The following is a 23,948-nucleotide window of genomic DNA, read 5'->3' as shown; positions in this document are numbered from 1 at the left end:
GGCTGCTCCATATACAGAGTACCAGCTCCCTCATGGAGAACGGCCAGGCCTGGGGACAAACCAGGCTTCTCCTGCCGTTCTGCTTCCTACTCGGATAGCTGTTGGCCTGATCTCGCATCAGAGCCTTTCTTCCGGATGGCCATCCCGCCATTCCTGAGTGCTGATCGTGCTGGCTCAGGCTGGGGAGAAGCTGGGAATTCCAGTCAGAGTGAGGGCCTCCAGCCACTGCTGCCTTCATATCCCATGAATAGCTCTGGGCCACATGTTGGGATCAGCCATTCTGAGGAGTGAAGGTGGGCAGCTGGTGCTTTGGGGTGCACCCAGCCATCAAGAAAACATGGGGGAGGAAGAACTGAACTCATCACTACTGCCAGATGAATTTGGTGGTGGAAGTGGTAGAATTATATTTATTTGTATCCTGCCTATTCCCAATGACTGGGCCCCCAGGCAGCTCACAGCATGAACATTCCCAGTTAAAAAAGAGCCATAAAGCAAGCTGTGTGGCAGATCAGGCAGTTGGGAGGGGAGCAGGAGGAAGGCAAAGTCGAGCACGCGGGCTGCATGTGTGTGCATAAGGGGCAGAGGGATGGGGTGGGCTGCCAGTTGAGCAGCGCACGCGTATGGTGGCGATCCAGAGGGTCGGGGGAGAAGAAAAATGCTTCTTGCTGTTGAAAGCTGGGAGTTCCATAGAATAGTTGAGCTGGAAGATGCCACTGGGTCCAACCCCTTGCAGGATTCCGAGTTAGAGCCTCCCTGGTGGGTGGCCTTTAAAGGCATTTACAGTATTGAGGCTCAGATGCCACATCTTACTCAGTGAATTACTTGTTCGTTGTGACTAGCCATTATTCCCATGACAGCCATTTTGTGGTGGTGCCCCAGGCAGTTTCTCCAAGTGCAAATCTGTCCAGACTTAAAAAGACTGCCTATCCTTGGCGTAGGGGAATAATAGTAAAATGCTGCTGCCACTAGGAGGAACTGAAAAGGGAACAGAATTTGATAGTGGCTTGACAAGAAAGATTTTTAAAAAGACTTTGGCAATAGGTTTGGGTTTGTACTTTACCTCTTACCTCAAAAAAAATCTTTAGTCATTTAGAAGTTTCAATCTTAGACGAAGTGCTGCAAATGTTGCTAAAAAGGAGAGTTAGTGCACAGCAGGTATGGCCATACCAGCCGCTTCCTTTGCTCCCTTTCTTCAACAAAAGAGCGCACGTATGGAAAGCAGAGGACGGCCCACTTCAACCAACTCCATAACAGAGTCCTGAGTTCTAGCATTCTGAGAGAGGAAAAACGTGTTTCTATATTCACCATCATGTCCACTGCCCGCCATCATGTGGAGGGCACCATGTGCTGAAGGAAAATGGGCCCCAAGTAATCACCACCAGGTGTTCAGTCAGCCAAGAGAAATGCTTCCTGCTCAGTCAGTTGTATAAGTCACATCAACAGCAAGTTCAAAAATGACATCTTTATTCCAACAGCTTTAAGATGTCAGATGCGGCCATAATCTGAACAACGAAGGGAAATGTGAAGCTGTTCTACTCCCTTTGGCCAGAGACGTGTATCCAGTTGATAGCTTTCAGTTGGTGAGGGTGATCAGCGCTTCGACCACATTACCCATGTGTTCCCTCAAGCTGCGCTCTGCAGCTGCCCTGGAGATCTCCATCTCATTCATCTGTACAGAAAAGAAAGCAGGGGAAGTAAATTCTTATCCACAATGTGCCATGTTGAACCCAGGGCTGTGGAGTGGGAGTCGGAAGCAATTCTGGGGTTACTGCGATCAGAGACAGTAAAAATGTGCTGACTCCAACTCCTAATAACTTTAAATTGCAATATAAATAATACATTTAAATTTTCTATTTCACAGATAATTTGATTAACTTGTTTATTCAGGTTATATTTTCAGGATATATTTTAATTTCATATATTAGTGAAAATGTGGCACTCCATGAAAAACTTCACAAGGGCAAAAAAGCGTCAATGAAGTTGGCTATTTCTGAACACTTAACAATAATGTGTCAATGTACTATAGAAGAGGATGGTTGTGAAAAAGCATGTTTTGCAAAAATTAGTAGTTTTTGTAGTTCTGAGAAAAAATGCACCAATAGGAGCATCAAATTTAAAAAGACAGTTGTAGCATTTTCATCCTAAAGTGTTAGAAGCTGTGAATGAGAAAGGCAGCAATAAAAACATTCCATCTACTTGAGGGCTAAAGAAAGATAAGAATTTTTTTTTTAACAGGGATTTAAACATCTTTAACAGTTTAGGGTTCTAAAAAGTAGCTTGATGATTCACATTGACAGTGATGAAATGGCTTGTAGGTTTGAGTGCTTTCAATCAATTGAGACAATAAAGAATTAGTATATTTATTTCCTATACTGATATATCAATAAAGGAGTTGGAGTCAAAGGTTTTATGTCCAGACTCCACAGCCCTGGATGAAACTGCCTGATGGTCAGTGCAATGATTGCTGTACTGCACTCACAATTAACTCCAAATCCTCCTTCTTGATGGTAACTTTGGCCAGTTCTTTTTCCCTAAAACAGAAGGAGAGCAGAATCAGGACTCTACCCATCTCCAGCATATTAAGCCGTCCTTTTCCCTCCCAAACACAACAGGCCTTTGAGCAACACTGGTATCAACAGAAGCGGAACTACAAGGAACAGCACACTTCTAGCTGTCCATAAGCAACGGATATTTGCTCGGATAGAACTAGAATACGCCTTAGTTTCAGGTGCTACAAAGCAGGCTCCAAATAGTGCAGAACCAACAACAAGTAAATGCAAAATGATTTAATGTGTTAGAAATGTAACATATTCAAGTGCTTCCTTAGGGAAATTATTCAGTATTTAACTACTTTAACCTCTGAGCTTGGTCGCTGCTACAAATATCAAGCACTAAATGCTGTTTATACCTACAGGCTACCAGCTTAAGCATTTCTTGCAGTGACGGCTCCTAAAAGGTATAATGGACAATCCCACTGTCTTAGCAGGAGATATGAACATCGAGTGCTCACCGTTCCTGTTTTGCTTTCTGCTCTCTGGATCTTCGGTCTCCTATTACTGACATGGCCTAGACAAAGAAAAACAAAAGCAAAAAACTTGGTTAGGGTTCTCTGAAGAATTAAAACATACACATAGATGACACAAATTTGGGTGGTACAACTAAACACCCTGGGAGACAGAAACAGAATTCAAAATGATCTTGAAGGAGTGGAATACCGGACTGAAAACATTTAATAGGGACAAATGCCCAATTCTGTACCTAGGAAAAAGGAAACCAAATTCATAAATACAATAGAGAGGTTACTTTTTTCAACAATAGTATGAATGAAAAGGTTCTTGTATCACAAGCTTAGTCAACACTATTGTATCTGGCTGCAAAAAGGCAACAACTATTTTGGGCTGCATTAATACAAGTGTCCCTTCTATATAATGCACAGTACTAGCTCCCCTCTACTCAGCACTTGGAATCATAGAATACTAGTGTTGGATGGCCAGACGATCACTGGGTCCAACTCCCTGCTATTACAGGACACTAAGTTACACCATGCCATCCAGATGACTGTTCAAACACTTTTTGAGTGTCTCCAGCAAGGGAGAGCCCACAACTTCCCCAGGTAATAGGTTTCATTAGGACAGGGGTCCTCAAACTTTTCCACCAGGGGGCCAAGGTGGTGCCCGTGGTGCATGCGGGCCGGCGCGGGGGCTGGTGTGTGTGCTGAGGCGGGGGTGGGTGCGTGGCGAGACAAGGTGAGGCGAGGTGCGAGCGGGTGCGCATGGCGAGGGGAGGCGGGGGCACAAGGCAGGCGACTTGCTTGCTTGGAGATAGTTTTCTCCGAGTGAGCGAAGCACTGCCTCCCCACGCGCGGGGCAAGATGGGCAGTGGCGGGCGGGCGCACGGCGGGTCCAAACAGGCATGGCAGGCCAGATCCGGCCCCCAGGCCATAGTTTGAGGACCCATGCATTAGGACTTATTAGGCCTCATCGTGAGCTCTGCATCCTATTCTTAAGTACAGTTAAAGATTCCCCTTCTTTGCTTCTTCTTAACCAGTTCCCTCATTTTTAAGACATTTCCTCTTTTGACATCAAACAACTATTTTTGACCACTTTGGCAATCTTCCTCCTAATTGTAGATTAAATCTGATACCACCGTGGCCACGGTTACCTTGTGGCAACATTTGCATCCTGTATTATATTCTGAGCAAACAACTTATTTTATATTGTTAATTCGTTTTATATTTTTAGTGTATTATATTTTAACTGATGTTTTGTGAGCAGCCCCGAGGCTTCGGCAAATGGGGCAGCATAGAAATTTTCTAAATAAATTTTCTAAATAAACCCCACCTAGGACTAAACCCTCCCCTCTGGTTGGCTCCATGACAAGTGCTTAAGGACACCGCCATTTAGGACAGAAAGAAATCTAACATCTATTTCCGAACAAGAACATGCATTTATTGAGTCGATTTGTGGGTTGGTGAAGTCTCCCATTCTTACAGTGCTGCCTTGCCTGACGGCCTCCGATTTCATTCCCCTGAGCGTTCTGGTCGGCAGGACATAGCATGCTCCTATGACTGAGTTTTGGAGATAGTGCTTCTTTGAAGGAGCACTATCTTTAGATCATTCTTTCTTTAGATGATCAAGTCTGTAGGAGACTCTATGCCCTCCTTAACATAGAGGGAAACTCCTCCTCCGGTACACCTCTGTCTTTCCTATGCAGTTTCTACCCAGAGATTACTGCATCCCATTAGTTATCTCCTCCCCACCAGGTTTCCATGATGCCTGCTCTTTCTAGCTTCACCTGTATCGGCAGAGATGCCAGCTCTCCCATTCTGGTCCTCAGGTTCTCGCATTTGCACAGCAGTGCCTAAGCACACTGCTCCCCTCCAACAGCAGGCAGCTACTCTTTTGTCAGTTTGCCCTCTTCAACTGGTTACTGTGGCCAGGCAATTTTATTTATTTATTATTTATACAATTCTCTCTTGGACTGTGGGCCTGCAGGCAAGAATGGACTTGCCTTTGCTGATCTTACGGGAACTTGTTCTGGAAGCTTTTCTGCAGCAGCACTTTAAAGAAGTGCTAATTCATGAGAGATCTGAACTTCTGATCTCAATGCACGGCAAATGCATTGCTCCGAGCCGCTTGGTTCTTAAAAGGCTGACACTCGCATAAAAAACTGAGCCTGCGAATGGCCTGGGAACTAACAAGACTGGCAGCCCGTCGGTGCGGTCTGCTCCCTGCGTTACGACAGCTTGGTTTTGTAACCGCCATTCCTGGCGTGTCTTCACACGACAGTCACCAGTCATCTGGTTCCCTCTACCACTTCATTCCTACAACACCCCGGAGAAGTGGGATAGGCCGAGCCTCACTGGCCCCAAGCGGGCTGCCCGCCCCGTCGCGCCACTCCTCGGCGCCATGGGGCGACAGGCACGGCTGCAGCTGGAGCCAGGCCCGCTTCCCCCGGAGCGGAGGGCGCAGCCGCAGAAGCAGCTTCGTCTGCGGTGGGGAAACCGCAGGGGGACTATGGCGCCCGCCCGCCCGCCGCGCACCGTTTCCAGGTTGGAGCTTTGGATCTCCTTCTCCTCCGCGTAGTCCGTGACGCGCTCAAGGTCAGCCGCGCCGCTGTCGTGCTTCCGAGGCTTCTCGGCCGGCCGGCCCCCCGCGCCATCCCCGCCGCCCGCCGAGCCGTTCGGCTCCGCTTCCAGCTCCAGCTCGACATCCCCTTCGGCCGCCATCTCTCCGCGGGCTTTCTGCTTCCGTCACGTGCCCTTCGCCTTCCGGAAGCGGGAGGGAGAGCGCGAAAGGACACGTGGGCGGCTAGAGCGGAAGGCTCAGTGGCACCATAGACGTTGGCGGGACAGATGGTAGGTGGGAGTCTGCGTTCCTCTTTCAAACTCTCACTACTTTTCCAAATACGAAGACAGCCAAGCGGGGGCAAAGAAAACGTCCATCAGGCTTAGCTCGAGCAATGGAAAGAGGGAACGTGCGACGTGCGCTGCGCAGGAGAGCTGGAGCCGCGGCTTCTCGTTCCCTCCCAGCCCTCAAGTTCACGGAGAGCCCGGTCCTACCGCTGAGGGCGGCTGTTGCGAGGATGAAATGGAGTGCGGGGCTCCGGACTCCTTGCAAGAGGGAAAAGGATATAGATTGTTGTTCTTGACATTTCTGTACCGCCTGCTGCTGAAGCTCTCTGTGCAGTTCACAACTCAACAGATGCAAGATAGTAACAACTACAACACTACATCTAATGTGTTGTCCCCTTTGCATGCAAACTCTGAAATAGGTAAGAAAGTTTGCCCAGTGTGGAAAGGTGCCCCCAGCTGCCTGGGAAAGGGTGGAAGGGCACGCCTCCAAGGAGAGCCTTCGCATGGATTCTCTGCCCTGAGATGCATGGAAGGCCGCCAGTCGGCCTGGCTTTGCCGGGGACTGGCAAATTCCCGCAGCAGAGAAGGGTGTCAAGGTCTGCTCATCCTGACAGTAAGATCCCACCTCTGGGATCCGAGGCTGCACAAGTTGCCCCCTCCAGGGTTGGGGCGGCATACCTGTGGCACCAGCTGCCGGGAACCCTGGCAGGATGCAGCGTTGCCTCTGTGGCCTGCCTGTGGGTCCTGCAAGCAGCTGTCCAGCCCCCGTCTGAACCCGGTGCTGAGCTAGGCCCAGACTGATCTGGTTTCAGGGCTCCATGGTGGCTTGGGGATTTTCTTCACACCATTGGATACCACACTGTCTCTCTAACCTGTGGAAAGCTGCACATGTGGCTGATTTGGGTGTGTATGGTATAAAAATCAAATGCTTTACCTTTGCTTAAGGTAATTCAAGTTGCTGCATCTGTTCTGCCATGGCAACCTGCCGAAACTCCAGTGTTAAAAGTTCGGCAGTTTATGAGCTAAGATGCTGTAAGCATGGATGCCACTCATTCCTCAGATGGTCCTTCTGCATCTTCTTCTGCCCCTAGAGCAGGGGTCAGCAACCTTTAACACTCAAAGAGCCATTTGGACCCGTTTCCCACACAAAAGAAAACACTGGGAGCCTCAAACCCCTTTTGACATCTGAAATGAAGATAACACTGCATATATCTTTTTTAACCTTTATGCTATGTATAAAAAAACTATAGTGTGTTGCATTTATGAAATCAATGAACTGCTACAGAGAAAACAAATTTTTATTTCTGCATGCAAAAACCTTTTGAACTCTGAAAAAAAAGATGCTGGGTTGAAGGTTACTTACAAATAAAATACTCAATGTCTATTTCAGTCCTTCCTGTATTTATGAAATAAAAAGCCGAACTTAAATTATCCACCTGCAGCAAACCAAAACTGCCGCCTGCTTCTGTGTGCCCTCATCCTTTTATCACGTGTACTGGAGGGTGTAGTCAGCTGTCAACCTGAATAAAAAAAGGACTAACTGATACTTTCATACAGTAAGTAGAGTTTCTGCAGTACAACAAATATAAATAATAGTCCGGTGAAATATTGAACAAACATCCGTCTCCCAGTGTAATGATGTTGCTGGAATTTTTATAAGAATCTTCTTAAAACAAGGAAGTAGATCTATATCTTCATTATGATTTAGCTGCAGCTCTTGTTCAGTCACTAAAAACTGTTATTTTTAATCTTACATTATAAACTAGTAGGACTCCTTTCATATATTTTGAATAGGAGAACAGCTTCCTGTAGAGTCAAAGTCAGTGCTAAAGGGCTGCATGCATTAAACAGCAAACCCCATAAGTTTGTCAGCAGTAAAAGCAAATTCATCTACCCACGTTCCATTAAACATTCAGTTTTCTTCAGAAACTTTTCTTCGATTTATCCATGGTTGGCCTACCAGGGGAAAAAGCTCAGTAAATCGGCATGGGTTGCAGATCAGCGGCTATGACACATATTTTGAGCGACGGAGCTGCAGCAGAGGGATTCAAGGGCCACGTGCCGCTCCAGAGCTGTGGGTTGCCGACCCCTGCCCTAGAGCCAACACGCATGTTACACAAGCCGTTGGAAGTCCAGTGCTTGCCATTTCTAAGAATATCTTCTCAACTAATACGGCAGGACATGGCAGCTGCATTTGACCCTACAAACCTTGCCGGTCGCTTTTCAGGCAATATTTCTTTTGCATTGCCAAACATATTGGGAATAATATACTGTTGATGTAATTAATTTAAGTAATTCTGCCTAAGGATTGTTGATAACCATTTTCTTTGACTGAGTCATCCATACATTTTCCTGTATTGCTAGCGCTGCCTCTTCTTATGTTATTTTCAGCCCACCTGACAAACACCCAGCTATTTCAATATAATGTGAATAAATTGTACAAACAAATCCCTTTGGATTAACCCTATTTTCTGACAGTTTACATTCACATTTCAGTACACTTCTATTTATTTATTTATCAATTTATATCCCGCCTTTTTCCTACAAAGGGCTCAAGGCAGCTTACATCATTCTCCTCCTCCATCTTATCCCCACAACAACCCTGTGAGGTAGGCTGGGCTGAGAGTCTGTGACTGGCCCAAAGTCACCCAGTTGGCTCCATGGCTGAGCAGGGACTCGAACCCAGATCGCCCGAGTCCCAGTCCCATGCTCTTAACCGCACCACACTGGCTCTCACCTAATCTAATCATTTTAATTAGACTTCTAATCATTGTTTCCCTTAGGCTTAGAAATGAAATAACTCAGATCAACTGCCCCATTCTTGCATTTTTATCTCCAGGAGGAGCAGGTCTTTAGGACAGCTCCTGGGTTTTACTTTCCCATTCAAGACCAAGCTACCCCAAAATACTCTGCATCACCACAGGGAGAAATGTCTTGCTGCTGGCCAAATGAACTCTGCTGTCAGGGTCCAAAGACTGAGAGGACTGCAGCCAAGCTCACAGGGATGGAGAACTGTGGGAGGACAGTGAGGAAGACGGTGCCACGACATCCCCTGGGCAGTACTGCATGCCTGTCCGACAGGGCTGACACCGCGGCACCTCTGATTTCAAAATTGTTATTGTTTTCTACACGCTAAACAAATAGTTATTCCAAAGACTTCAGACACACTGGGTACAGAATCTTATTTCTCTCTACAATTGCTATGTATTTCAGCCCTAATTAAAGTTCCAATTCTCTAGCCAATGGTAGAAAAAGTCCCATGTTTAGTAGTAAGCTGTATCTTCTTTTTCCTTAAGAGATAAAGTTAGTCTGTCCATTTTCGTGTGGTCCAGTATCTTGTTTAAAATCAAATCTTCAGTCAGTAACTCTTCATTCCTCCAACACCGCCCACAGCACCTCTGCTCACGCCTGCAAGAGCCGAGGCAGCACCAGCAGGGCAGAAGACCTGCAGAGACGAGGAGGGGCAGGCGAGCCCAGCTGCCGGTCGCTCAGCAGCCCTCTGGTCAGGGCCAAGGGGCTTACTAGCCTCCGCCTTTCCCTTCTTGCTCCCTGCTGGGGTGACTTCAGGTAAGAAAGTGGCTGTCCCTTTCAGCCTGCGGCAGACTAACCGTGCCCGAGGAGCCGCTAAGCCCTCTATTTCTGTTGGGTAAGAGGGTTAAGGAAGCAGATTTGGCTCCTGACATCATCAGGCAGAAATGCGAGTTTTACCCAGACATCAGGTGGGAAGTCTCCCCTGACCTGCGCATCACAGGTCCCAGGGAGGCAGGGTGGAGGGAGGGCTGCCCCTTGTGGGCCAATCCCCGGCTCCACAATAATTGGCTTTCTTTCTGCATCGCCTTGCGAGGGAGCAGAGAGGAGCTCTGGGCAGCCGGCAGGCACCACCTGCCCCAGGTTTGCTGCCGAACAGAGGGCGGGCTCGAGGGCCTGGGGCAGGCGGACGTGGCCCGAGCCCTCTCTGGGGAGCCAGAGGCCTCCGGGACGGAGGAGGGATGCTGCCTGCCTGCTGCAAGGCCCAGGTAGGCTGAAGGAAGATGAGGGTCCGTGGCCATGGGACTCTTGGCAGGCCAGTGCTGGAGGGGGGGCGTCCCACGAAGGGTGTAGCCAGCCCGGGCAGTGGCCCTGGAGTGAGGGCGCCGCTCCTTCCATGGGCAGACGGCGTTGCAGGAAATGAGCCACCCCTGCCCAACTCTGCGTCCAGGCACAGGGCGCTGCCAGTGCGTGGCTCCTTCCGCGGCATTCTGCTGCAGGCCGTGAGAACCAAGATGGTGGGCAAGGATGCCCCAGGCCTCCGGCTTTGGGAGGGCCCTGCAGTCCTCCTGGCCTGCCAAGGCCACCCAGGCTGCCATCGCCTGAGGTCAAGCGGTCGAGGTGGGAATGATGGAGAGCCACTCCAGCTGCCCCGCGCCTGGAGCAGGCGGCACCACGGGCCTTGCAAAGCCTTCTTTGTTGCTCCGAAGCAAGGAGCGAAGGCTCTGCAGGAGGCCGCAGGGCAGCGGCAGGGAGGGCCTCGGGCTCCCCCAGCTGTGGCACCCAGCACAGCGCCAGCAAAGTCCTCGGGAGGCAGGCAGCTCAGCAGGCCCTCAGCATGGGTGGGAGTGGTGGGAGCCGCTCCTTCTGCATTCTTAGCACAGCTTAACCAGCGCTGCTGCTCAGCAGGTCTGCCAGTCTCTCAGACTTGTTGCTCCCCGTGAGGGTCTTGACTGCCCCTGGTCCAGACGGCCTCTATGGGCACAGCTTGGTCCTCTTCCGGCCTTCATCCTCCAGGCCCCTAAACACCTGGCTCTGCCCCCGTCACCCAAGAGCCATCAGCCAGTTGCCCATCCACATGCAATCTCCCTCCCTCCACCCCACACTGCACCCCAAGCAAGGGGCCAGCCAGAGGCATCGCCTGCTTGTGCCTTCACTGGAGCGGAAGGACTCTTTGAGAGACTAGGAACTTGCTCCGAGGCACTGGCTGGATATTGGTTGCAAGGCTGGGGTGCTGCTAGACCAGCCCTGGTGGCACCATCATCTCTCTGCCTGCTTTCTCGCCACGTCTGCTTTTTCTTACTGTGAAAAACCTCTAAGACTGAAGAGCTGCACAAGGCCTTCCGACTGTTAGTGCTAGGAACTCTCCCTCCACCTGGAAGTACGTTGACTCCTTTCCTGTGATACTTGGGGTACTTGATGATTTATCTGCATGGTTAACTTTGCTGCCCATCTCCAATTCTGTCTGTCCCCAAAACTTCTTCACCTTCTCTGCTCAAGCAGCCCAACTGGAGCATCTCTTAACTTGGCTGGGATCAGATGAACCAGATTCTTTTTGTCATTGAATTAATGGCCATGGGTAGTTCTTAGAATTAGCAACGGCATCTGGGCCCGGTTTCTGGGGCTGCTCTGTCTATAGAAGTGCACTGAGCGGACTGCCCTGTGGGCTTGGCCTGTTGCTCCAGGCACATGGACTAGGAACACCTCAGTGGAGAGTTTCCCAGGCAGGGTCAGGGACCCATGAGGTCTCCCTCCCAGTTGCTGCTTGAAACAGGGTGAGTTGTAAGATGCACAAGTGAGGGAAAGCATGCCCCATTTCTCCTCTTTTGTCCCTGAGAGGCCCCTGCCTGAATCTCGGCTGCAGATGCTGTTGGACTACATTCCCTGCCTTCCATGATCATTGGCAGTGCTGGCTAAAAGTGAAGGAAACTGTAGTCCATCTGGAGACGCCAGACTGAGAAGGGCTGCATCCCCTGGGCATCCTGATATCCCCCCTTTCCTCCAAAGAGGCCAGGGAGCATGCACGAATGCCCTCACTCAAGAACCTGTGAGGTGGGTTTGGCTGAAGGCAGGTGAGTGGGCGACGGGGCCTGAGCCGAGTCCGAGGGCAGCACTGCAGTAACCGGGTGCCCCAGTCAACCCTCTTCCCGGGTGCAGATGTGAGGGAGGAGGGGAGCTGGCCAGCTCTGGGGGACGTGCTGCAGTTGATTAGCACGGACTCTAATCCTCCCCGGGAATCTTGGTGGCCAGATGGACTGGCTGGCAGGGATCAACTGGGTGGCTCTGGGGAGAAGGTCTTGCCTGAATCCTGTGTGTGCATCGCCTTGCGGAGAGAAGGCAGGGCGAATGCCTCCAACTAGACAAGCCACCGCCTTGATCTGCAGCAGGAACAGCATAGGAAACTTGCTCTGAGGACCAGGAGCCTCTGAAGACATGTGGGCTGGCCTGCCAAGGCCACAGGCTTGGACAGCCGTGCAGGAGGATGAGGCAAAGGAAGGAGGAGCACAGAATTCATGTGGGCGAGCCTCTTCTTTAGCAAAATACGCGAACACATGGCATTTGCATGCTTCACGAGGAGCAAAACCACCATCTTGTATACCCACACCGACATCTGCCTAGGCCTGGTTGGGAAGCAAGTAACAACATGGCACAAGTTAAAACAAAAGGCACAAGGAACAAAGGCAGGCGGGTGCTGCATTTATGGGACACCTCCAGCCCTCCCCACACCCTGGCACCAGTGCCCGTGCCCCCAGCAAAGCCCCAGTGTAGATGGGTGGTATGCCATGGAGGGCACATGGGCAGCCCCCACGAGCAAGAGGAGCGAAAGCAAGGCAGCGAATGTACAAAAGGCACCCACTGCCCTGTGAGGGCACAGAGATTTGGAAGCCACCCAGAGTTGGAGGCCATGCTGTGTTCTTCTGGAAGCAGGCAGACCTCGCTCCACTGTAGTCTGACTGGGGTTGTTTGCTGCTTGGCAGCAGGGCAGCGGCTTGCGACGGCTGGGTGCACCCTGCAGACTCCCTGCACTGCCCCACCCCGCAGCAGCGGGGGGCCACTGAGCCCCCAGACCTCAGTCCCTCTCTGCAGAGAGGAAGAACTGCCTGGCACAGCCCCTCCCTGGGAATGGGCCAGGCCACAGGCCCAGATGCAGAGCCAGGGGGGCACATGGGGCTGGTCCAATGCAGCCAGATGCCTGCCTGGCTGGGCACGAGCACAGCCCTTGCCCAGGGGCAGTGCCCCAAGCCTAGCAAGGCAACCCTGGCCACATGGGCTTGTTGGCAGCTGATCTCGGCCCTGCTCTGCTCATCTGTGTGCCAGGCCCAGCACCTTTGGAGGGCCCTGGGCTCTTGGCACCGGGGGGTCTAGGCACCCTTCCGGCCACGTTCCAAGCACGCGGCTCGCCCTCCTTGCAAAACACACGGAGGGCCCAGGCAAGGCGTCACCTTCCCTCCCTCCTCCCCACACTCAGCTCTGCTCCTGCTGTGGCCCAGCTCCCTGCAGCGTGTGCTGCCCCGGCTGCAAGGCGTCCACCGGCACCCGGCTCCTCTACATGCTCTTCCACATCCTGGCCTGCGCCAGCTGCTGCATCCTGCTCTCCCGCACCGCGACCAAAGTCATCAAGGAGAACGTGAGTGAGGAGTGCCCTTCATCCCCGGGCACAGGGGCCACGCCTCCTCCAAAGCATGCTCCCCACAGCACCCTTCGTGGAGGGGAGAGGAGGGGAGGGGGAGCCTCTCAGGGCTGGTTCTTCCAGCAAGGGTCTTTTCTTCTTCTAAAAGTGCAAGCCAGCCCTGCAGCTAGCGAAACGTGCTACCGAGAGAGGCTGGGACAGGCTCAGTGAAGGGGCCCCTTCCTTGGCTTTTGGCTCACTGTGGGAAGCGCTGGCCCGGGGGCCACCTCCCTCCATGCTCCCTCCCTCCCTCCTTCCCACAGGTGCCTTTTTACACGGTGCTGTGCGAGCACCTCCCTGCGGGCGCCGACTGCAACATCCTGGTGGGCTACTTGGCCGTCTACAGAGTCTGCTTTGGCACAGCCAGCTTCCACCTGGCTCAGGCCGCCTTCCTGGTCAACATCAAGTCCAGCAGCAACCCCCGCGCTCTGCTGCACAATGGGTGAGGGGGGGGTTCAGTGGCCCCCCACTCCCAGTCCCACGTCTCTGCTCTGGCCCAGAGGAAGCTGTGCCTCCCCTCACCACACCCTGCCCGGCCAGCCTCGCCACAACCTCGCTTCCCCTGCAGGTGCTGGCTCCCGAAGCTGCTCGCTCTGGTGGGGCTGTGCGCTGCAGCCTTCTTCATCCCGGAACAGCACTTCGTCCAAGGTATGCGCTCCCCTCAGAGTGATTCCTCGAGGGGCCATGCCGAGTGGGCGCTGGCCGGCTCAGAGCTGCATGGGGATTCCACTGCCGCCCTGCCGCAAGGAGGGTCCTCGGCGGCAGGGACCTCTGCCTAGCAGGCTCCAGCATGAGTGCTGAGACAGCACTCCAGAATTAAGCCTGTCGCTTGGTGGGGAAGGCCAGCCGAGTGGCCGGGCTCCCTGCCTGACCAGCCCCTGCCTCCTTCCGGCTTTCCTGCTGCAGCCTGGCACCTCGTGGGTGTCTGTGGGGGCTTCATGTTCATCCTGGTCCAGCTGGTGCTGATCACAGCCTTTGCCCACACCTGGAACAAGAACTGGTGAGTTCCCGCACAGATGGGAGGGAGCAGGACCCCCTTGGAGAAGGTGGGTCTTGGCAGAGCTGAGTGATGCTGAGGAGGAGGAGGAGCAGCAGCAGCAGCAGCAGCAGCAAGGCAGTGGCCGCTGCCTGGGTGGTGGAGTCCTTCTCCAACAACCATTTCTTTCCCAGGGTCAGCGGAGCCTCCAAAGACAAACGCTGGTACCTGGCTGTGTTCCTGGCCACACTGGGCTTTTACGGAGTGGCCTCCACTGCTTACACCTTCCTGTACAAATTCTACACCCACCCGGGTGGCTGCACTCTCAACAAGGGGCTGCTGGCGCTCAACGGGGGCCTGTGCCTCCTCATGTCCTTCGTGTCGGTCACCCCCTGCGTCCGCCTCCGTGAGTGCTGTGGCCGGGACATCCCTTCTCTGTGGCACAGGCTACAGGCCCGCCCTGGCTTCAGGGTGCCGGTACTGAGCCTCCCTCCTGGTCCAAGCTGCGTGTGGTGGGTGCTAGCGGCCCTCAGCAAGCAGCAGGGCAATGGCTGTGGCTGGGCTTCTTTCTCCAAGTGGCTTTACGGGTGGCCTTTTCACACTTTCTGAGCACAATGGGGTTGCGGTCACCATGCTAAATTCCCAAGGAAAAATGGAAGGGTCTTATTCCCAGTTCTTCGGTTTCAAGGAAAATGGAACAGAATGAGAGCTGCTCAGGAGCATGAGATCACCAGCGGGCACCTCGTTGGTAGCCCAAAAGCCTTGTGACGCGGCACACTTCCTCCCACTAATTGCAGCATGCTCACTCTCTGGCCTCCCATGCCCCAGACTTGCTCACTGGGTAAAAGATGGGGTGGGAAAGAGATGGTGGTTCCCGGAATCTTGGTTAGCTCAGACTCTGGAAGGAAACCACATTAGCTGTTCCAGCAAGAATGCCAACACTGTGGCTGTAAGCCATGAAACCATCGGTGCCCTCCGTACGGCTCTGAAGAACTGTCATCTGTGGCTGAAACCAGACAGCCTGAGAGGAGTCATTACCTGCAGGAGGGGTGTCACGTGGTCCAGAAAGCTGCCCCGGCCTTCTGCACACCCTCGGCACCGTACCCGATGCTGTGATGGTGCTCCTCGCCAGCCTTCTGTGCTCCTCGCCGGCCTTCTGTGCTCCTCGCCGGCTCACACCCATTCTCCTCTGCTTCTAGGACAGCCTAGCTCCAGCCCCCTGCAGGCCTCCATCATTTGCTGCTATGTCATGTACTTGACCTTTTCAGCCCTGTCCAGCCGCCCGCCGGAAAAAGGTCTGTGTCTCTGTCTGCGCACAATCTCTGGAAGCCATGCGGGGACCAGCTCCCTGATTCACTCATGTTTTTCTCCCACAGTGCAGTACAAGGGGCAAAATCTTACCATTTGCTTCCCCAGCGTCAGTAAGGATGGAATGCAGACAGAAGACACCACTGTTGCGGTTGTGGGGGCTGGCATCATGTATGCCTGCGTCCTCTTTGCCTGGTGGGTATCGGCCTCCACGTGCCCCCAAGCCTAGCGTTGGCCTCCGGTGTGCCGCGGACAAGGGTGGCCGACGCAGACAGGCCCGAGGAGCGGTTTGGAGAAGTGCTTGCGCTCCCTGCTGCTCCCCTTGCAGATGGCTGCGGGCACCTTCCTCACAGCAATCTGGTGCAGAGATCAGCCTCTCCAGGGCCCCCCTCTCACAGAGCTCCAGGCCTCGTTCTCACTCTGCAGGCACCTGCAGAACTGAAGCATCTTCCCTTCCAGCCTTTGAGCTTCATGAAGAGGAAGTGGTTGGCAAGAGCCTCATGCTGACCAGGCCCCCTGAGGCTGGGAACGGGGCATGCTGGGGCTTGAGGGCTGGAGCCCCTGGGCTACTGGAATGGATCCCTCAGCAGGGAACCTCCTCTGCTGTGGGCATGCCACCCTTTCCCAAGGCAGCTGCTTTGCTCATTTGGGCCTCTCTCCTTCCGTAGCAATGAAGCATCCCTGCTGGCCGCCATGTTCGGGCCCTTGTGGATGGTCAAGGTCTACAGCTTTGAGTTCCAGGTGGGTATGAGAGGACAGTTCCGTTTGCTGCAGAATATACTGATTCCTGCGCATCTCTTGAACAAACCACCCTTTGCCCAGGAACATTCTGCTGCCAAAGGTATCATCTGGAACCTTTTCCTTGCATTCGCAATTTTAAATCACGAGCTGCCACAAGTGCCTCGGCAGAAGCGGAGGCCGCTGTGACACATTCTGTGCAGAGCTCCTGAGCCCAACTCTCCCACACTGTGTGTCTTACTCCAGCTCGGGACACACACACACAGAAGCTTGTGGATTTCTCTGTGGGGACTCAGTACTCCTCTTGCAAATATCTTGAATTAAAAGCTGTACTTCAGCAGGCATGTGTCCCTCAGAATGGACACACGGTTTGGGGACTGCTCTCCCGGCAGCCGGAATGGCCCAGGCCGCCGGTTCTGGAAGGGAAGGCTCCAACGTACAAGGGGCACCGAAACTGACAGCAGACCGAAGGCGAGGGCCAAAGGAAGGTTTTCCACCTTTGTTATTCTCCTTACAGAACCCCTCCTGTTGTTTCTGTTGCCCAGAGAAGATGGAGGAGGAGCTGACAGGTGAGCACAGTTAAGGGATCTGCTGTCCATCTCCTGCCCCTGCCGGGCTCTCACAAAAGGGAGGGGGGCCCTCCAAGTTTCCGGCATCCTCTCTCCAGGCGAGTAGGAGGCTAAGTTGCCCAGGGTGGCATCCCAGGGAAGCCCCGGCAGCTGCATCCTCTGAGCACTGGGCGGCGATGCAGAACTGGTCCTCGAGCCTGGGGGCCCTTGATCAGGAGGGTCCCTTTCTGGTCCTGGCCCAGGGCAGAGACTTGGCCAGGAGGAACCCTCTGGGGTGGAACAGATTGTCCACGATGAACAGCACCACGTGGCCTACAGCTACTCCACCTTCCACTTTGTCTTCTTCCTGGCCTCGCTGTATGTCATGATGACCCTCACCAACTGGTTCAGGTAGGGACCGCTCCTGCAGCAGGCCGCTCGTCTCTCCCTGCAGCAGCTGCTTGCCCAGCTGCCTGGCCTCAGCCGGGCACGCTGGAGCCCCGAGAAGTGGAGGCGGGCGCCAGGTCGTGCTGTCCTGCCAACCCCGCTCTCTTTGCAGCTACGAGAACGCTGAGCTGGAGACCACGTTCACACATGGCAGCTGGTCCACCTTCTGGGTCAAGGTAGCTTCCAGCTGGGCCTGCATCCTGCTCTACTTCTGGCTTCTGCTGGGCCCGCTTTGCCTTCCTGGATCCCAGCGGCACAACAGATCCCTGTTGCGTGTTGTGCGGCGGCGGCGAGCGCCTCATCGCATCAGTGCTGCAACGTAGTCCCCACTCCACTGCCCTTGCCACCGCCTGCCCTGGGCCCAGCCACCCGCTGGGGCTGCCCGAGGCTGACACAGGGGCAGGTTCCGCCCAAGGTTCCTGCTGGGTGCTGCCCCAAGTGCCGCACTGGGCCGTGGCCCTCCTAGACCAGCCAGGCCGTCGCCAGGAGCTCGAGCCAGAGCAGGGAGGAGGCTTGTCTGGGCGGGGTGCTTGCAGGCCGGAGGAGGGTGCTGGGCATCTTCCTGGTCCCGACACAGGGGACAAGGCACGGAACTCTGCAAGTGGTGGATGCTCAAGGTTAGGGGCAGGGAGGGCAGGGGAGATACGGAAAGGATGAAGAGCCAGTGAATGCGGGGCCACCTCTTGCTGGCTGTGGGACTGAACGTCTTTGAGTTCTAAGTCTGGGACAAATCAAGAGTCCCAAGAACAAGACGACCTGCAATTCGGCCCACAGGAGCATGGGAGTCTTACCTGAGAGGACTGCCAAAGCAGTGGAGGGGCAAGCAATGAGGGTGAATTCGGGGCCAGGAGTGGGGGAAAAGGGCATATTGCCTTTGGCCTGGTGGTAGAAGCAAGATCCGGTCAAGTAGAGGGTTAATCCCAAGGCTGACTGACAAGAGGCACACCCAAAGGGGCTGGTGGTCTTCATGGTCACTCGACTTGTTCTGCCAATAAAGTATTGCTCAACTGAAATCCCACTGAATGCACCTATGGGGAAGCCCGGGCCGCCTTTCTTTGCCCCCATTTCAAGTGAGTGTGATGTGGGGGGACTTTGATTATCCTGTTAACTTCTGGGAGATATTGTGTCAAAAGTGGCCCCTCCAAGAAATTAGTGACATGCATGGCAAATAACTTTCTTCTACAGAAAGTGTAGGAAGGAACTAGAGGATTGGCTGTCCTTGACTTAATACTGACTGATATGAATGACTTAGTGGACCAAGTAGAAGTTATGGGAACTCTGGGGGAAAGTGACCATGACATATCTGAATTCTTATTTTTAAAAGAAGCAAAAACTGTGCATGGTCATACACATACTCTGCCTTTTGGGAAACCTGATTTTAATAAACTGAGGAGGATAGAACTAGGTAAGGTCCCATGTCAAGTGACCCTAAGTAAAAAAAGAGTCTAAGATGGGTGGAAGTTTTTTTAAAAAAGGAAATTTTAAAGGCACAATTACAAACAGTTCCAACACAAACAAAAGATAACAGATGACAGGAGAAACCAATGTGGTTCCACAGAAAACTTTGCTATGCTATGCTAATTGCGAAGTTGCAACTGACCCATCATGACCCCATGGACAACATTCCTCCAGGCTCTCCTATCCTCCACCATCCCCCGGAGTCCACCTAAGCTCACACTGACTGCTTCAGTGACTCCATCCAGCCACCTCATCCTCTGCTGTCCCCTTCTTCTTTTGCCATTTATTGTTCCCAACAGTAGGGTCTTCTCCAGTGAGTCCTTCCTTCTCATTAGGTGGCCAAATTATTTGAGTTTCATCTTCAGTATCTGGCCTTCTAAAGAGCAGTCAGAGTTGATCTCCTCTAAGACTGACCGGTTTGATCTCCTTGCGGTCCAAGGGACTCGCAGCAGTCTTCTCCAGCACCACAATTCAAAGGCCTCAATTCTTTGGTGCTCAACCTTCCTTATGGTCCAACTTTCACAGCCATACATTGCAACTGGGAAAACCATAGCCTCAACTATACGAACTTTTGTCAGCAAGGTGATGTCTCTGCTTTTTAGTATGCTGTCTAGATTTACCACAGCTTTCCTCCCAAGGAGCAAGCGTCTTTTAATTTCTTGCGGTGATCTGCGGTGATCTTGGACCCCAGGAAAATAAAATCTGTCACTACCTCCATTTCTTCCCCATCTCTTTGCCAGGAAGTGAGAAGACCGGATGCCATGATCTTAGTTACCTTAATGCTGAGTCTCAAGCCAACTTTTGCGCTCTCCTCTTTCACCGGCATCAAGAGGCCCTTTACTTCCTCTTCACTTTCTGCCATTAGAGTGGTATCATCTGCATATCTGAGGTTGTTGATATTTCTCCCGGCATATCTGAGATTGTTGATATTTTTCCCGGCATATCTGAGGTTGTTGATATTTCTTAATTCCAACCTGTGATTCATCTAGCCCCGCCTTTCGCATGATGTGCTCTGCATATAAGTTAAATAGGCAGGGCAGCAGTATACAGCCTTGCCGAACTCCTTTCTCAATTTTGAACCAATCAGTGGTACCGCGTCCAGTTCTCACTGTTGCTTCTTGACCCGCATATATATTTCTCAAGAGACAAGATCGTCAGGTACTCCCATCTCTTTAAGAATTTGCCACAATTTGTTGTGATCCACACAATCAAAGGCTTTGGTATAGTCAAATGAAGCAGATGTTTTTGTGGAACTCTCTAGCTTTCTCCATGATCCAATGTATGTTGGCAATCTGATCTCTAGTTCCTCTGCCTCTTTGAAACCCTGCCTGTACTTCTGGTAGTTCTCGGTCCACATACTGCTGGAGCCTAGCTTGTAGGATTTTGAGCATAACTTTGCTAGCATGTGAAATGAGTGCAGTGCTGTGGTAGTTTGAATATTCTTTGGCATTGCCCTTCTTTGGAATTCAAATGTATACTGACCTTTTCCAATCCTGTGGCCACTGTTGAATTTTCCAAATTTGCTGGTGTATTGAGTGTAGCACTTTTACTGCACTGTCTTTTAGGATTTTGAATAGCTCAGCTGGAAGACTGTCGCCTCCGCTAGCTTTGTTGTTGCTCAGACTTCCAAAGGCCCATTTGACTTCACATTCCAGGATGTCTGGCTTGAGGTCAGTGACCAGCCCATGGTAGTTATCAGGAACATTACGGTCTTTCTTGTATAGCTCTTATGTGTAATTAATCTCTTCTGCCTCTGTTAAGTCCCTGCCATTTTGGTCCCTTATCATGCCCATCTTTGCATGAAACATTCCCTTCATATCTGCAATTTTCTTGAAGAGATCTCTAGTCTTTCCAATTCTATTGTTTGCTTCTATTTCTTTACACTGTTCGTTTAAGAAGGCATTCTTATCTCTTCTAGCCATTCTCTGAAATTCTGCATTCAATTGGGTGTATCTTTCTCTTTCTCCCTTGCCTTTCGCTTCCCTTCTTTCCTCAGCTATTTGTAAAGTTTCCTCATACAGCCATTTTGCTTTCTTGCATTTCTTTTTCTTTGGGATGGTTTTAGTTGCTGTCTCCTGTACAATGTTGCGAACCGCTGTCCACAGTTCTTCAGGCACTTTGTCTATCAGATCTAATTCCTTAAATCTATTTGCCACCTCTACTGTATATTCATCAGGAATATGATTTAAGTCATACCTGAGTGGCCTAGTGCTTTCCCCTACTTTCTTCAATTTAAGCCTAAATTTTGCAACAAGAAGCTCATGATCTGAGCCACAGTCAGCTCCTGGTCTTGTTTTACTGTCTGTATCTCCATCTTTGGCTGCACAGCACACAGTCAATCTGATTTCTGTGCTCACCATCTGGTGATGTCCATGTGAAGTCATCTCTTGGGTTGTTGGAAAAGAGTGTTTGCTATGACCATCATATTCTCTTGACAAAAATTCTACCAGCCTGTGCCCTGCTTCATTTTGTACTCCAAGGCCAATCTTGCCTGTTATTCCAGTTATCTTTTGGCTTCCTACTTTAGCATTCCAATTCCCCATGATGATAAGGACATCATTTTTTTGGTGTTAATTCTAGAAGGTGTTGTAGGCCTTCATAGAACCGGTCAACTTCAGCCTCTTCAGCACCAGTGGTTGGGGCACAGACTTGGACTCCTGTGATGCTGAATGGTTTGCCTTGGATTCGAACTGAGATCATTCCATCATTTTGGAGATTGTACCCCAGTACTGCTTTTCCTACTCTTTTATTGACTTCATTTCTTCTTAGGGATTCTTGCCTGCAGTAGTATACATGATGATCATTTGAATTAAATTCACCCATTCCTGTCCATTTTAGTTCACTGATTCCCAAGATGTCGATGTTCAGTCTTGTCATCTCATGTTTGGCCACGTCCAGGTTACCTTGATTCATAGATCTTACATTCCAGGTTCCTATGCTGTAATGTTCTTTGCAGCATCAGACTTTCAACACCAGATACATCTGCAATTGAGTGTCCTTTCGGCTTTGACCCAGTCGCTTCATTCTTTCTGGCACTACTAGTACTAGCCCTCTGCTCTTCCCCAGTAGCATATTGGACACGTTTCAACCTGAGGGGCTCATATTCCGGCATCATATCTCTTTGCCTGTTGATACTGTCCATGGGGTTTTCATGGCAAGGATACTGGAGTGGGTTGCCATTTCCTCCTCCAGTGGATCACCTTTTGTCAGAGCTCTCTGCTATGACCTGTCTGTCTTGGATGCCCCTGCATGGCAGAGCTCATAGCTTCATTGCGCTACACAAGCCCCTTTGCCACAGCAAACTTTTGAGTAGAGCTAAAAACAGAAAAGAACATGCATAGGAAATGGAAGGCAGGCCAAGTGGCAGGAGTACAGACAGGTGGCCCAGAAGTGCCAGAACGACGTCAGGAATGCTAAAGCTGAGAATGAACTCAGGCTGACAAAGGATGCTAAAAGCAGCAATCTCCTTTCAGCTATGTGTCCAGTAAATGACAGAGAAAAGGAACAATGTTTCAACTTCTCTATGAGAAAGGTGAATTGGTACTGTAACAAAGACAAAGTGTTGAATTTTACTTTGGCCCAGTCTTTTGGTCTATGACTCCCTGTGGCAGAAATGAAGTACAAACTGAGGGGTCAGGACTGAAGCCTGAGGTTAATAAACAAATGGTCAAGGAGCACCTAATTACTTTGAATGAGTTCAGATCTCCAGAGCCTGGGAAGCCACATCCGAGAGTAATAAAGGAACTGGCAGAAGTCTCAGAACCACTTTCTCTTATCTCTGAGAAAACCTGGAGAACAGGGAAGTGCCAGATGACTGGAGGAAGGCCAATGTTATCCCTACCTTCAAAAAGGGTAAAAAGGACAGTCCTGGGACCATTTAACCTGACACCAATCCGTGGGAAAATTCTGGAGCAGCTAATAAAAATGTCAGTCTGTAAGCACCTTGAAGGCAATGCTGTATCAGGAACAAGCCTTGCTGACTAATCTGATCTCTTATTTGATCTGGTACCCTTCCTGCTGCACTGTGGGAATGCTGTGAATATAATCTACCTAGACTTTAGTAAAGCCTTTGACAAAGTGCCGCACACTAGATAGTGGAGCCATTTAGGTGGATCCACAACTGGCTGCAAAATTGCACTCAGAGAGTACTCATCATGGCACATTCTCAGACAGGGAAATCAGTAACGAGTGGGGTGTCACAGGGCTCAGTCCTGGGCCCAGTGCTCTTCCACGTTTTAATTAAAACTTTGGATGAGGAAGTGTACCACTTACCGGATTTGCAGTGTAAGGAATGAAATCCAAGCAATGACAATACGGGAGGCAAAGTACCAAGCAGCAACAGTTCAAAACGTTCTGGCCAGACTGGCCACTCACCCCGAAGGTAGTGCGCTGGGAAGCAGTTAGCACAGCCTCTTATTGCCTACTTCACGCGCAAAGTCCCTGCCTCCTTTCTCCCCTTGGTGGGATACTGGGAGTTCACATTCTTCCCGTCCGCCTTCATCATATTACTCCTTGGTATGTTACCCCCTCCTGCTCATACGTCCCATGTTCATGTTAATATCCCTCGGAGTCATAGTAGGAGGCACCATTAATATGCATTAGCTAATTATGCAGCCGTACTTTGGGTTCTAAGTCCAAAAGTTTAATGCCATGTCTACCAACTACATCTTGTAGTCTATTAGTTTGTGTTAATCACAATAACTTCATTAATCACTAAGTGATCCATAGCTTTACCTGTTCTAGTTTGTTAGTTACAGTAATCTTCTACTTCTCACAGCAGCTGACACAAAAATGAGCGGGCCAGTTAATACCTGTAAGACACAAGCAAAATTCGGAGTGACCTTGGTAGGCTGCTGGGCTGAAAGCAACAGAATGCGATTCAGCAGGGGCGACGGCCATCTTCCGCGCCAAAACACGGGGGGTGCTCGGCTCAGAAAGCGGGAAGGGTTTGGAAACGTCACAGACCTGCTCCCAAGTCCATCCGCCCGCTCAGTGCAGGCCTCCGCGGGAACGGGCGCCTGCAGCTCCCGCCCCTTTTCCGTGCCCCGCATGCAGGAGAGCGGCGAGGAGCCCGGCCCTGCTCTTGGCGGCAGCCCGGCGGGGCCTCGTGGGCGCTCTCGCCTCTTCCCGCCGGCCGAGCATGCGAGCTCTTTCCTCCGAGGGCTCCCGCCCGCGAACCACCTCGCTGCCCTGCTCTTGCGG

General features: G+C 51.6%; 2 protein-coding genes across 2 annotated transcripts; one reads left to right on the top strand and one right to left on the bottom strand.

The window, feature by feature from the left end:
• Positions 1-1,447: 1,447 nt before the first annotated feature.
• On the bottom strand, positions 1,448-5,757 carry HYPK (huntingtin interacting protein K). The gene is made up of 4 exons (XM_044444894.1): positions 5,543-5,757; positions 3,011-3,066; positions 2,480-2,531; positions 1,448-1,669 (listed from the first exon to the last, which is right to left on the bottom strand). Exons 1-4 carry the CDS (start codon positions 5,726-5,728, stop codon positions 1,574-1,576), a joined length of 390 nt encoding a protein of 129 aa, XP_044300829.1. The 5' UTR covers positions 5,729-5,757; the 3' UTR covers positions 1,448-1,573.
• Positions 5,758-9,843: 4,086 nt separating this feature from the next.
• SERINC4 (serine incorporator 4) lies at positions 9,844-17,611 on the top strand. The gene is made up of 12 exons (XM_044444910.1): positions 9,844-9,870; positions 13,071-13,229; positions 13,535-13,713; positions 13,840-13,919; positions 14,178-14,271; positions 14,442-14,653; positions 15,447-15,542; positions 15,624-15,750; positions 16,224-16,296; positions 16,811-16,862; positions 17,078-17,252; positions 17,401-17,611. Exons 1-12 carry the CDS (start codon positions 9,844-9,846, stop codon positions 17,609-17,611), a joined length of 1,485 nt encoding a protein of 494 aa, XP_044300845.1.
• Positions 17,612-23,948: the final 6,337 nt, after the last annotated feature.

The sequence above is a fragment of the Varanus komodoensis genome, unplaced genomic scaffold (genome assembly GCF_004798865.1).
Source record: "Varanus komodoensis strain SLA01 unplaced genomic scaffold, ASM479886v1 scaffold46_1, whole genome shotgun sequence".
Lineage (NCBI taxonomy): Eukaryota > Metazoa > Chordata > Lepidosauria > Squamata > Varanidae > Varanus > Varanus komodoensis.
The sequence above is the reverse complement of the archived record's forward strand: the minus strand, read 5'-3'. Positions and strand labels throughout refer to the sequence as shown.

Bases quoted from the DNA above. Each gene is read 5' to 3' on its own strand.
- HYPK (XM_044444894.1), bottom strand. From the start codon at position 5,728: ATGGCGGCCGAAGGGGATGTCGAGCTGGAGCTGGAAGCGGAGCCGAAC. The intron at 3,067-5,542 runs GTGCGCGGCGGG...TTCTTTGTCTAG, and splicing joins AAAGCTCCAACCTGGAAACG to GCCATGTCAGTAATAGGAGA. The intron at 1,670-2,479 runs GTGAGTGCAGTA...TTTTCTGTACAG, and splicing joins AGGAGGATTTGGAGTTAATT to ATGAATGAGATGGAGATCTC.
- SERINC4 (XM_044444910.1), top strand. From the start codon at position 9,844: ATGCTGCCTGCCTGCTGCAAGGCCCAG. The intron at 14,272-14,441 runs GTGAGTTCCCGC...TTTCTTTCCCAG, and splicing joins CACACCTGGAACAAGAACTG to GGTCAGCGGAGCCTCCAAAG. The intron at 14,654-15,446 runs GTGAGTGCTGTG...CTCTGCTTCTAG, and splicing joins CACCCCCTGCGTCCGCCTCC to GACAGCCTAGCTCCAGCCCC.